General features: G+C 37.1%; 2 protein-coding genes across 7 annotated transcripts in view; both read left to right on the plus strand.

Annotated features, from left to right (window-relative positions):
• LOC105037771 (cysteine-rich receptor-like protein kinase 6) overlaps positions 1 to 10,885 on the plus strand; it is a 63,846-nt gene extending 52,961 nt beyond the window's left edge. Inside the window, 1 exon segment of the mRNA XM_073252310.1 lies at positions 9,926 to 10,885. The gene's annotated coding sequence lies outside the window, so the exon portion shown is untranslated.
• Positions 84 to 11,112, plus strand: LOC105052857 (cysteine-rich receptor-like protein kinase 6). Of its 6 annotated transcripts, none has more exons than XM_073252315.1 (8): positions 84 to 1,050; positions 2,210 to 2,335; positions 2,764 to 2,897; positions 3,066 to 3,276; positions 3,555 to 3,792; positions 3,904 to 4,054; positions 4,126 to 4,486; positions 10,892 to 11,112. In XM_073252315.1, the coding sequence occupies exons 1-7, from the start codon at positions 195 to 197 to the stop codon at positions 4,474 to 4,476; spliced, it is 2,067 nt and encodes a 688-aa protein (XP_073108416.1). In that variant the 5' UTR covers positions 84 to 194; the 3' UTR covers positions 4,477 to 4,486; positions 10,892 to 11,112. The 6 variants fall into 6 exon arrangements, with proteins under 6 accessions (XP_073108416.1, XP_073108417.1, XP_073108418.1 ...); XM_073252316.1 differs by having other exon boundaries at positions 2,767 to 2,897; XM_073252317.1 differs by having other exon boundaries at positions 84 to 1,041.
• The last annotated feature ends 1,567 nt before the right edge of the window (positions 11,113 to 12,679 follow it).

Raw genomic sequence — 12,679 nt, forward strand, 5'->3', positions numbered from 1 at the left:
AATTTGTCCTCGCGGGCCTGGCAAATCTCTAAATAAAACCCCATTGTCCCTCCCAATCTTTCCATGGCATTTCCTGCTCCCTCCCAGCGCGTCGCCTCATGGTTCCCTCTAGCTCGCACCCTGTTTCCATAGCCAGATATACCTAACATCAGAACATGTTCAGAGATAGTGCGTTCACACTGCAACCGTAATCCATGGTTTCGTTTCGCCATGTTTCCTTCCCTTTCTTCCTATGCCTTCTCATCCTCATATTCCTTTCCCCTCCCACTGCCGGCAATCCCCTCCACTACTATTGTGGCACCACCGACAACTACACCGCCAACAGCACCTATGAGTCCAACCTCATGAACCTCCTCCTCCCTTCCCTTGCCTCCAACGCTTCTCTCTCCGGTGGCTTCCTCAACGCCACCGTCGGCCAGATCCCAGACCAAATCTACGGCCTCGCCATGTGCCGCGGCGACACCAACGCCTCCGTCTGCCGCTCCTGCCTCAACAACGCAATCCAAGATGCCCCCCAGCTCTGCGCGTACAACAAAGGCGCCACCGTCTTCTACGACGACTGCCTCCTCCGCTACTCCAACCAGCGCTTCTTCTCCACCGTCGACACCTCACCGTCCTGGATCATGTGGAACCGCTACAACGTGACCGACCGCAGCTGGTTCGACAAGATTGTGGACGAGCTTATGAGCAAAATCACCGATTGGGCCGTCTCCAACTCGACGAGGAGGTTCGCTTCCGGGCAGATGGTGAACTCTACCAAGGCTCCTTTTCCTGAGATATATGGGCTGGTGCAGTGCACACAGGACCTGTCGCCCAGCCAGTGCCAGCAGTGCCTCCAAAGTATCCTTCAGCCGAGACCGACACAGCTAGAGGGGAAGCAGGGAGGGAGGGAAATCGCAGCGAGCTGCAATTTTAGGTACGAGATATACAAGTTCTTCGACGGGGCAGCGACGCTAAGACTTGAGGAGCCGCTGGAGAACTCACCGGCGCCGGCGCCTGCCACGTTAGTGCCTCCACCTATCAACCCTCCTAATGAAGAAGGTAAGAGGGGTAAGATTTTTCCGACCGGTACCAGCAAACTAGTTGCAATAGCTTCGGTTTATCGACGGTGACTTAATAGGGAATAGATGAGTCCTTTCTACTCTGCTTGAGATCCAGTCATTTCTAATCTGTTTACTAATATCCTATCAGTTTTGAGTTTTATGGCTTCATTTTCTTTTTGTTTTTTGTGCTAAACGTACGTTTCTCCGTAATTTAGTTGAGAAGTATATAAGAATCTAGGATCTGTCTACTGAAACTTAACAGAGTTCTCCTTTGGTATTAAACGTTAGTCTACAAATGTACACAGATTCTTGGTTGATCGTGAAAAAATATAAGTGGTGGGTGATCTAAAATAACAGTAAAGATCAGCCTTTCCTTATTGGCCTGCCGTAGAAAACAAAAGCAATATTATGTAAGCAACAGAGTGGGCACTGATGCCTAGTGCTGTAATATACAAAGGTTATTTCCACAAATCAGCCAAAGTAGCGAACCATTTCTTTACTTTTAAGGTTTTGCCGGCTAGCACCAGTATATAATTGTTTGCTCAAAGGTAGTTCACACTATCATACTTACACCAAATTAACAATTCCTTAGGATCACAGGCTGATTACCAACCTTAGAGAATGAAAAGTTTGCACATGGATTCCTCATACATGGCAATCCATTTTGGAACTGTAATTCTGCTTCACATCTAACCTGCTTGAGTTGGGATCCTCTGCAGTGCATATTTTGCACCGTAGAGAGCTGTACAACCTTGGATCACCCTCCTCAACCTATCATGGAGAGCGACGGCTTTTCAGCATCCAACAGCGATGTACAATATTTGGCATGCAACACGCTGCCATGTTTGACAGCCGTCCATCTACACAATCAGATGAAGTGGCAATGATTGAGTACCATACAGCCCTCTGTGGTGTGTCAAACATTCACCGCGAAGGATCCAAACTCCATCCATTTACCTGATATGCTTTAGTCAATGCCTAACAGACAAGAATCATAGGGTTTATAGAGTGAATATTAATAAAAGCTTTCCCACAATATGACTGACCTCAATTTCCATAGATGCCACAAACATTTGTAACATACAACAAAGATGCACTGATGCGATGTATGTCTTAACCAACATCTCCACGTCTTGTTATCATCAATCTGTCATTTATCAATGCAGGAAAGAACAAAAATGTCATTGGTGTGGTCCTTGCTATTGCTATACCTCTAGTAATTGCATTCGTGCTGATCTCCATAATTTGCATTTGCATCTGGAGGAGAAGGAAGCCAGCTGTAAAGTTACCCTGTAAGTAACCCATGAATTAGATGCTTTATATTGTTTCACAAAATATCCAGCTCTTTTCTTTACATTTTTGTTGGAGAGCTTGAGCAAGTTCTACCAAGAGGGAAAAAGGATGAAATCTTAGGTGAAAGTTACTATAGACGTTGTGACCAGAAAGTTTTACTGCAAGCAATAAAATGCAATGCATGCTTGATTATTTATTTTAATGGCCATCAATAAGCCCATAAAAACTAGGTCCAACAGCCCAGAAGTTACCGCCTTGAGAGGCAACAACCTATGTATTGGTCTTGATTTAAGAGCTGGGTAGGTTTAATTGAGCAGTAACATTTTCTGAACTTTTTTTTCCAAGTCCAAACATCTAATCTTGTTATCATCATTTGTAAGATTCAAAAGAAATTTTTGATAATACGTTCAAGATTCTACTCTTTCAGTAGATGGGAGTAGCCTGGAGGAAATCACAAGTGTCGAGTCCCTATTACTTGATATATCCACGCTACGAGTTGCAACAGCTAACTTCTCGGAAGAGAACAAACTTGGAGAAGGTGGCTTCGGTGCAGTTTACAAGGTATCATGGTAGCCTATTGCATTAATTTCTCTATAATAATATTAACAGAATTGTGCTCCAATGTAAAAATTTATCATATGTAATCTTCTTGATCCTAATCAATTCTACATATATCTTTAATTTCTTCTGGTTCTATATAATTCCTGTTAATCTTATGATTCTGTATAGGGACTACTACCTGATGGACAAGAAATAGCAGTCAAGAGGTTATCAACTAGTTCATCACAAGGATTGACAGAGCTGAGAAATGAACTAGTTTTAGTTGCAAAGCTCCAGCACAGGAATCTTGTAAGGGTTATGGGTGTTTGCTTGGAAGAACAAGAGAAGTTGCTTGTTTATGAATATGTGCCTAACAGAAGCCTGGACACCATTCTTTTTGGTATAATTTCTTCCCGCACAAAACTGACCTTTAGAAAGTTGTGCAATGAACGTAAATAATAGAGCCGAACTATAACTTATCTTGATACCGAATCTACAACTTTGGTGTTTGTTTAAATGTAGGCTCTCCTCTTTCAAATAAATCTAGTTATATTTCTAGTGTAACCCTTATTTTAGTGCAGAAGAAACAGATGTCTGACCATCTTACATTCAAGCCCCCTTTGGACTTACTCTAATATGTATGGCCTTAATTGATTATCAAGTTTGTATATGACATAGATCCTGAGAAGCGCAAACAGCTAAACTGGAGACAAAGGAACAAGATCATTGGCGGGATTGCTCGAGGCCTATTGTACCTACATGAAGAATCTCAATTAAAAATTATACATCGGGATTTAAAAGCCAGCAATATCTTATTAGATGCAGATTTGAACCCAAAGATTTCAGACTTTGGGTTGGCTAGGCTTTTTGGTGGGGACCAAACTCAGGGCATCACGAGCCGGGTTGTTGGAACATTGTAAGTAGAAATCTTGATAATTTATACATTCTCCATCTAAAAGAATAGTCTATGCATTCTAATGATGGTTGGTCGAAGAGTGTTTTATATAACATATTCATCTTATTACAGTGGGTATATGGCACCGGAGTATGCCATGCATGGGCAGTTTTCTGTCAAGTCAGATGTATACAGTTTTGGTGTTCTAGTTTTAGAGATCGTGACAGGCAGAAAGAACAGTGATTTCTCTAGTTCTGAATATGCTGAAGACACAGTGAACCATGTGAGCTTTCAACTGCATATATACAATTGTATTTTCTGTTCTAGATGACTAAATAAATTCATTTCATGCAGGTCTGGGAGCGGTGGGTCAAAGGAACAATTTTCGAGATATTGGACCCACCTTTAGGCACACATTGCCCAAGGAGTGAAATGTTAAGATGTGTTCACATTGGCCTATTGTGTGTCCAGGAAAATCCATCTGATAGACCCAACATGTTACAAGTTGTTGTGATGCTCAACAGTAACTCTGTCTCTCTCCAGGCTCCTTCTAGACCAGCATTTTGCAATGGACAGAGTGGCATGGATTCAGGTGATTATTCAAATGAACATGATTTATCTGGAGGTACGCATGACCAATCTTCAAGCAAGTCAATACCAATGTCAGCAAATGAGGTGTCAATTACAGAACTTGAACCTAGATAGAAGTATGAAGGTAAGTAGAAGAAGGTTGATGAATATCTTGAACAATTATTGTGATATCCAACCCTAAAACTCCATCCCCTTGCATGAATCTTAGGGCATGAAAAAGAAACAAAATAGAGGAAAAAAAGAATGTTGAAGGCTCTCACTGGGAGTCTTCTTCCATGCAAGCCCATCAGAGAGGAATGCGAATCTAGGAAGGATTCAGCCTCCTCTCCATCCTATAAATCCCCTCCTCCCTCTTTCAAAGCCGTCCACGATGAACACCGACCTTCTCCTACTTCGTTCTCCTCATTTTCTTCCCGTTGATGCCATAGATGCCCTCACCTTTGTCTGCCCAAAATCATCACCAAAAAATCCACTAGAGTTCGAGGTAAGCCGGACCCCTCTTTCTTTTTCTCTTCCCATGTCTCTGTGCACAACCGATGCTGTGCACAACCAATGGCCAGCAGATTCATCGAAAAGCACAAAAAAATAAAATAAAATAAAAATAAAGAGCCTGATTTTTTTCTCTATTTAGCTGAGCCTTTTTTCCTCTTTTCCCGGCCACCGGCGCCGCCACCCCTGATGCTGTACATCTGGATCATGGCCCTTATCCTCTCTATGACCCTCCACGACAAGATCATGGCCGCTAGCGAGTGGCCAACAGTCAAAACAAAGAAAAACCTTCGAATCCCCTATTTTTAAGTCCTTTTCTATGTTTTTCCATCGGTTGGTCCTTGTCGCCGATCATCATTTGCTCCACCGCCATTGGCTACTTACTATCATGGCTTACTGTCGATCTTCTGACCAAGAACCACCACCTGTGTCCCTCCTCTACTCGACCAAAAAAAAAGAAGAAAAGAAAAAAAGAAGAGAAGACAAGGAAAGAGAGAGAAGGGATCTCTCTTGTCTCTCCCTTCTTTAAGATTTTTCTCTCTACACCATCTTCTCTCTCTAATTGATCCACGGACCCCAACATAAACTCAAAATGATTTTTCTATAGAGGCCCAGCTTCGATACCCATGCAAGATGTCGGATCCCATTCCGGTTATGTCAAATATTTTTGAAATTCTCTATTGATGAACCATGTTAATTGATCTTGGCCTTGATTCCAGTTCATGCTTAATAATTTCTTAATTGAGTCATTTATATCTAATTCTCAATTAAGAGGCTCTATATTATCTCAGTACTCGGACAAGCTGTTGAACCAACCACTCAATCTATAGTCTTCTTTTCTTATAATTGAATTTATTGAATAAGAATTAATTATGCTTTTAATATATTAAATAGGTTTGATAAATTCATCAAGTGAAGCTTAAAAAGCTAGGATGGAAAAAGGATAAGTAACCCTGACACTTCTTACTTATTTTTCAAATTATCAATAATTTTATCATAAAAAAATATTCTATATTTTCTTAAAATAAGGATCAAACATGTGCATTGTGAAATTCATGATTCGTGATAAAATAATGATTTATGACTATTTTAATATGAATGATTTTTTATGAAATATGAACTCTATATTTATAAAATATATGTCTTGTTATGAAAAGAATGATTTCATGAATATTTTATTGATAAAAATTATTTAGTGACTATGAGCTCTCTAAAATTATCTAGTACTTTATTTATGCATGATTCAAGAAAATAGGATTCAATGAAACATGATTTAAGAATGCTTGCTTTAAGAAAATCTGATTTAAGAAGTACGACTATGGGCTCTCAGCTAGCTATGTACAGCCTTACCAATGGTTATAGTAGTTGGCATATGGCTCTCGCCAACGGATTACAGTAGCTTCGCACCTGGTCCTCGCCAGCGGGTTACAGCAGCTAGACACGCGGTCCTCACCAATAGGTTATAGTAGCTAGGCATACGACCCTCACCAACGAGTTATAATAGTTGGCATGACATGATTATGGCCTTGTCACGGATATAATAATGACCTTAACATTTAGTCTGAGAGAATTATTAAGAAGTATAATATGACAAAAGGACAAATGATTTATGACTTTATTGATAAAATAATATAATTTATAAATTTATAATTGATAGTAAAGTGACATTAAAAACTATATTTATAAAAATTGTATGATTTATGCATATGCAAGAGTATGATTTATTTATGATATACTATTATAAAAGTTTTATATTCTAATGATCATCATCTTCTTTAAGTGATTTATTGATGCATGTATAAACTTATACTTGATTCGAGTAAGATAGTATAAGATTTACTTACTGAGGTGGTGTAGCTTATATCTTTTTTTTCTATTTAAATAAATAAGATTAGAAATGAAAGATGATCCAGGTTTGAAGGTCTATGCTAGCGAGCTTGGAGATTTTGCAGCTGTATCATAATTTATAGAATGATTATTGATATGTAATGAATGATTGATGAATTTTGAGATATGGATTTGGTACTTAGTTTTAGATTTAAATACTCTAAACCAATTTTGATTTAATTACTTGATGAATAATAGAGTTGAATGTTTTATTATATTCTATTTATGAAAAATTTTAGTTGATTATGATTAATAGATTTCATATTATCGAGGGCGATATCCCTTGATAGCGTGGTCATGTTATGTCCGAATTTGGGACGTGACATTTTATGGTATCAGAGCAATAGGTTTGATCATAGATAGAACTTAAAATCTAGCAATGGATAATTAGATCTCGTTTAGCTAGATCATATTTAATTGAATAAGAATATATAAATTTTTTTAGATAGGTAATGATGAGCAATATCAATATTTTTGATAGATAATGATAAACAACAGGAGAGATGGTCTTAGCGAACCATGCTACTAGGAGGAGAGGAGCAAGAAGGATTATGAAGGAAGATGCCAACCAGTCAGTTGAGCAGGCTCCTAATACCCCAGTAACTCAAGCAAACATTGCTGGAGTATGTCAGATAGTAACCCACCTTCTTCAGCAACAGCAGATATAAGCTATTTTTCGACCTACGCCATCTTTAGAGTCATATTATGAAAGGTTTAGAAGGCTTAACCCACTATTATTTGAGGATGGACCTGACCCTCTGATTACAGAGATTTAGATTTAAAAAATAAAAAAGATATTTGATGCACTACAGTATCTTGAGGATGTATAGGTTAGACTAGCTATTTCTATACTAAAAGAAAATACTGAGTTTTGGTAGGCTGCAATAAATACTGCATATGGGAATATTGATAACTAACTGATATGGGAGGAATTCAAGAAAATATTTTATGATCAATATTTTTCAAAGTCAGTGAGATTAGTTAAGGAGAATGAGTTCTTGACTTTGAGGCAAAAAGATGATATAATAGTACTAGAGTATGCAAACAAATTTAATGAATTAGGTCGATTTTGCTCCCAGCTCACAGAGTTTGAAAGAAGCAAAGCAAATAGATTTGAGCATGATTTAGGATATAAGATTCGATCTTGCTTATCCTCTCATCTTTTTAACAACTACAAGGATGCATTGAAATAAGCTTTGAAAGTTGAATCGGATATTAAAAGATCAAAGCAAAAAAGGACAAATAAGAAGAGATCTAAACCAATAGAAACTCAAGATGACCGACATGAAACCTAGAGAACAACTCTAAAAAGAAAAAGAAAACAGAGACTTATGAATATTGCAGTAAAAATCATCATGATCCTTATCTTAAGAAGCTATAGCATGTTATCTGTGTGACAAGTGGGGACATTTGGCATAAGAATGTCCTAATAAGAAAACAAATGACTCCAAAGCTGTTGGTTTAGTTGAACAAGTACAAAAAAAGAATGCATGAATATCTGCCTTGACTCTACAGGATACTACAACGAGCAATAATATTGCGACAGATACAATTTCAACCAATTTAAGGAGATGTCCATATGAATATTGATTATAGCTCTTCCATTCTTTTACGGTTTACTATATCTTTGAATTATCTATTTTAGAAATTGAATGAGCCATTTCTATTATAAAATATTCATGATGAATTTGTACTGAAAAATAAAAAAAAAAAAGAAGAAAATTGTATTACTTGAAAGATGAAGCCAATTAATAAAAAATAGTTCAGAATATAAGATCTAGAAGTATAGCTTAGATGAAAGTGGCATAGCAAAAGTATAACGAGGATGATTTGAAGACTAAGCATCTTTACTGATGTAAAAATGAAGGTATGCTAAGTTTCGAGAACAAAATTATTTTTAAAGAGAGTAGAATGTGATGTCCATTCCTAAAACCCCTCCTTACACGAATCTTAAAGTATAAAAAAGAAAATAAAAAAATAAAATAGAGAAAAAAAAGAATGTTGAAGACTCCCGTTGGGAATCTTCTTCCACACGAGCCCATCGAAGAGGAAGACGAATCCAGAAAGGAATCGGCCTCCTCTCCATCCTACCTGGATTCATCCTCCTCTCCATCCTATAAATCCCTTCCTCCCTCCTTCAAAGCCGTCCATGATAAACACTGACCTTCTTCCTCTTTGTTCTCCTCATTTTCTTTCCGTTGAAGCCACGGATGCCCTGACCTTTGTCTGCCCAAAATCATCGCCAGAAAATCCATCGGAGTTCAAGGTAAGCCGAACCCCTCTTTCTCTTTCTCTTCTTGTTCTTCCCGTGCCTCTACGCACAACCAGTGGCCGACGAGTTCGCCGGAAAACACAAAAAAAAAAGAAAAAAAACAAAGGGTCCTATTTTTTCTCTGTTTAGCTAAGCCCTTTTTCCTCTTTTGTCGACCACCAACGCCACCATCCATGGTACCGCATCTCTAGATCATAGCCCTCAGCCTCCCTATGACCCTTCATGACAAAATCATGGCCATTGGCGAGCAGCCAACAGCCAAAATGATGAAAAGCCCTCGGATCTCCTATTTTTAGGCCCTTTCCCATGTTTTTCCCACCGATCAGTCTTTGTCACCGGCCGTCTTTTGCTCCACCACTGTCAGCCACTTACTGTCATGATCTGATGCTAGTCTTCTAGTCAGGAACCACCATCAGTGTCCCTCATCTGCTCGGCCAAGAAAAAGAAGAAGAAAAGAAAAGAAGAAGAGAAGAAAAGAGAAGAAAAGGAAAGAAAAAAGAAAGAGAGAGAAGGGATCCCTCTCTTATCTCTCTCTCTTCTTTAGGATTTTTCTCTCTACACCATCTTTCTCTTTCTACTTGATCCATAGACCCCAATATAAACTCAAAATAATTTTTCTAAAGAGGCCCAGTATTGCTTCGATATCTGTGCAAGATATCGGATCCCATCCTGACCATGTCAAATATCGTTGAAATTCTCTATTGATGAATCATGTTGATTGATTTTGGTCTTGATTCCAATCCATGCTTCATAATTTCTTGATTGAGTCACTTAGATCTAATTCTCAGTTAAGAGGCCCTATATTACCCTGATGTCCGGATAGGCTGTTGAACCGACCACTCAATCTGTAGTTTTCTTTTCTTGTGATTGAATTTATTGAATAAAAATTAATTATGCTTTTAATATATTAAATAGGTTTGATAAATTCATCAAGTAAAGCTTAAAGAGCTGGGACAAAAAAAGGTAATTAATCCGGACACTTCTTATTTGTTTTTGAAATTATCAACTACTTTATCATGAAAAGAATTATTCTATATTTTCTTAAAATAAAAATCAAGCATGTGCATTATGAAATTCATGACTCGTAATAAAATAATGATTTATGGCTATTCTAATATGAATGACTTTTTATGAAATATAAACTCCATATTTATGAAATGTATGCCTTATTACGAAAAGAATGATTTCATGAATATTTGATTATTAAAAATTATTTATTAACTATGAGCTCTATAAAATTATCTTGTACTTTATTTATGCAGGATTCAAGAAAGTAAGATTCAATGAAGCAGAATTTAAAAATGCTTGCTTTAAAAAAATTTGATTTAAGAAGTATGACTATGGACTCTCAGATAGCTATATACGGTCCTCACCAGCGGGTTACAGTAGCTTAGCACATAACTCTCGTCAGCGAGTTACAGTAGCTGGGTATGCGACCCTCACCAGCGAGTTATAGTAGCTAGACATATGGCCCTCACCAATAGATTATAATAGTTGGTATAACATAATTATGGTCCTGTCATGGGTATAATAGTGACCTTAGTATTTACGCTGAAAGAATTATTAAGAAGCATGATATGATAAAATGACAAATGATTTATGATTTTATTGATAAAATTAACATAATTTAAAATTTTATGATTGATAGTAAAATGACATTAGAAACTATGTTTAGGAAAATTGCATGATTTATGCATATGCAAGACTATGATTTATTTATGATATACTATTATGAAAGTTTTATATTTCAATAATCATTATCTTCTTTAAATGATTTATTGATGCATGTATAAATTTATGCTTGATCCGGATAAAATAGTATAAGATTTACTTATTGAGCTAATGTAGCTTATACCTTTTTCTTTTTCTTTTTCTGTTCAGATGAATAAGATTAGAAACGAAAGATCATCCAGACTTGAAGGTCTATACTAGCGAGCTTGGAAATTTTGCAGCCGAATCATAATTTATAGGATGATTATGGACATAAAATAAACGATTGATGAATTTTGAAATATGAATTTGATATTTAATTTTAGATTTAGATACTCTGAACCAATTTTGATTTAATTATTTCATGAATAATGAAATTAAATCTTTTATTATATTTTATTTATGAAGAATTTTAGTCGATTATAATTGATAGATTTTGAGTTATTGAGGATGGTACCTCTTGATAGCATGGCCGTATTATGTCCCGGATTTGGGACGTGACAATTATAGTCTTTCTTCGAAACTATAAAGCTTTTTTGTTGTGGATATAGCACCTGAATTTTTTATCAGAAACACTGGAAATCTAGTGTGTCTGGCTCATATCTACCCATTCTCTTATAAGACAAAATCTATTACTTGATTTCCTTTATTAAGATGTTCACTTATCTTTCAGAATTTAGACAAAGTCCAAGAAAATGATATACAGAGAAGGGGCCATAAACCTAACCTCAAGTAAAATTGCCAAAGAATGGTAGTGGATACACGATTGTATCTTTGCTCCAATTAGGTTGGGCAATTAAAGTATGAACTACACCAACCTAAGAGCCGAGGAAAGGGACCAGAGAAAAATGTCTTTTGTCCAGATAATAGTTGTATTATACTTATATCTAGGCATGATAAGAGGACTTGAAGAAATTCTGATCACTCTGTTTTAGGAGAATTAACGATCACTAATAAATAGTATTTTGCTACCCTGTTGGTCCCAAAAAATAAAGGTACCAAGATAAAGTATAAAACCACACAATAAACATCCTAAAATTTAGTAAATTTAAGAAACTGTAGTCTAATGGGAAACATTATAAATATCATAAGCAACTCAGTCATATCAGCCTAGTCAACAATCAAGTTATGCAGTCAGATGAGTAGAGTTTGGAAGGTGTAATAGAAAACAAGCACATCATTTTCGCAAAGTTTAAGATTTTGTTCAGTATTCGGATGAGTCCATGATGAGAGGCTTATCCTTCGACACCATAACACTGGGTATGACATGCTTTGAACCTTAGTTGCCAAAACTGGTAGCAGGTGCAGCTGTGGATACAAGGAAATAAATTTTAAAGAATGTTAAGGAAATTCTTAGGAAGTGAGTATCCATTCTAGTTTCGGGGGAATTTCTGAAGCAGGGAAGTAACCCTCAATAGAAATTTCCCATGACCAAGACTTAGTATATGATTACTTCACTCAACCTCCTCAAACAAGTGCATGGAGCACTTTTGCAGCAATCTAAAGCTGCCGGCTACATGTAGAAGTGAATTCACCGGTTTCTTCCTAATTTGAATGGCCATACTTGCAACCATGTGCATATGAAATCAGGTATGATGATCGTTGCCTGTACTACATGATCAAATTTTCTTACAAAGATTGGATGATTCCATAAATGTTCCCATGTGGGCTGTAGTCGAGCAACATGATTGGATCAGGAACTGGGAAAGATAATAATTGTGATTTCTTAATAGCCAGTTTTCAGATCAGCCTCTAAACATTGTTTATATCCTTCTGCTTTGTCAAGTTGTCTTCCATCGAAAGCAACAAAGAACTCATCTGAAGCAAACCCCAGTCTTTGTCAGTTTGTCTGAATATGTGCATGAGAGCATGGTGATGCTTGGCTGGCACTTGGCAGCTTACAGCAATCACAAACCCAGCAAATTTCCTGACCAGAGTATGCTTCACCCATGTTTCAGA

The sequence above is a fragment of the Elaeis guineensis genome, chromosome 2 (assembly GCF_000442705.2).
Source record: "Elaeis guineensis isolate ETL-2024a chromosome 2, EG11, whole genome shotgun sequence".
Classification (NCBI taxonomy): domain Eukaryota; kingdom Viridiplantae; phylum Streptophyta; class Magnoliopsida; order Arecales; family Arecaceae; genus Elaeis; species Elaeis guineensis.

Excerpts from the sequence above, each read along its gene's own strand:
- LOC105052857 (XM_073252315.1), top strand. The coding sequence starts at position 195 with ATGGTTTCGTTTCGCCATGTTTCCTTCCCTTTCTTCCTATGCCTTCTC. Across the intron at positions 1,051-2,209 it reads TAATGAAGAAGGTAAGAGGG|GAAAGAACAAAAATGTCATT; the intron begins GTAAGATTTTTC and ends TTATCAATGCAG. Across the intron at positions 4,055-4,125 it reads CTGAAGACACAGTGAACCAT|GTCTGGGAGCGGTGGGTCAA; the intron begins GTGAGCTTTCAA and ends CATTTCATGCAG.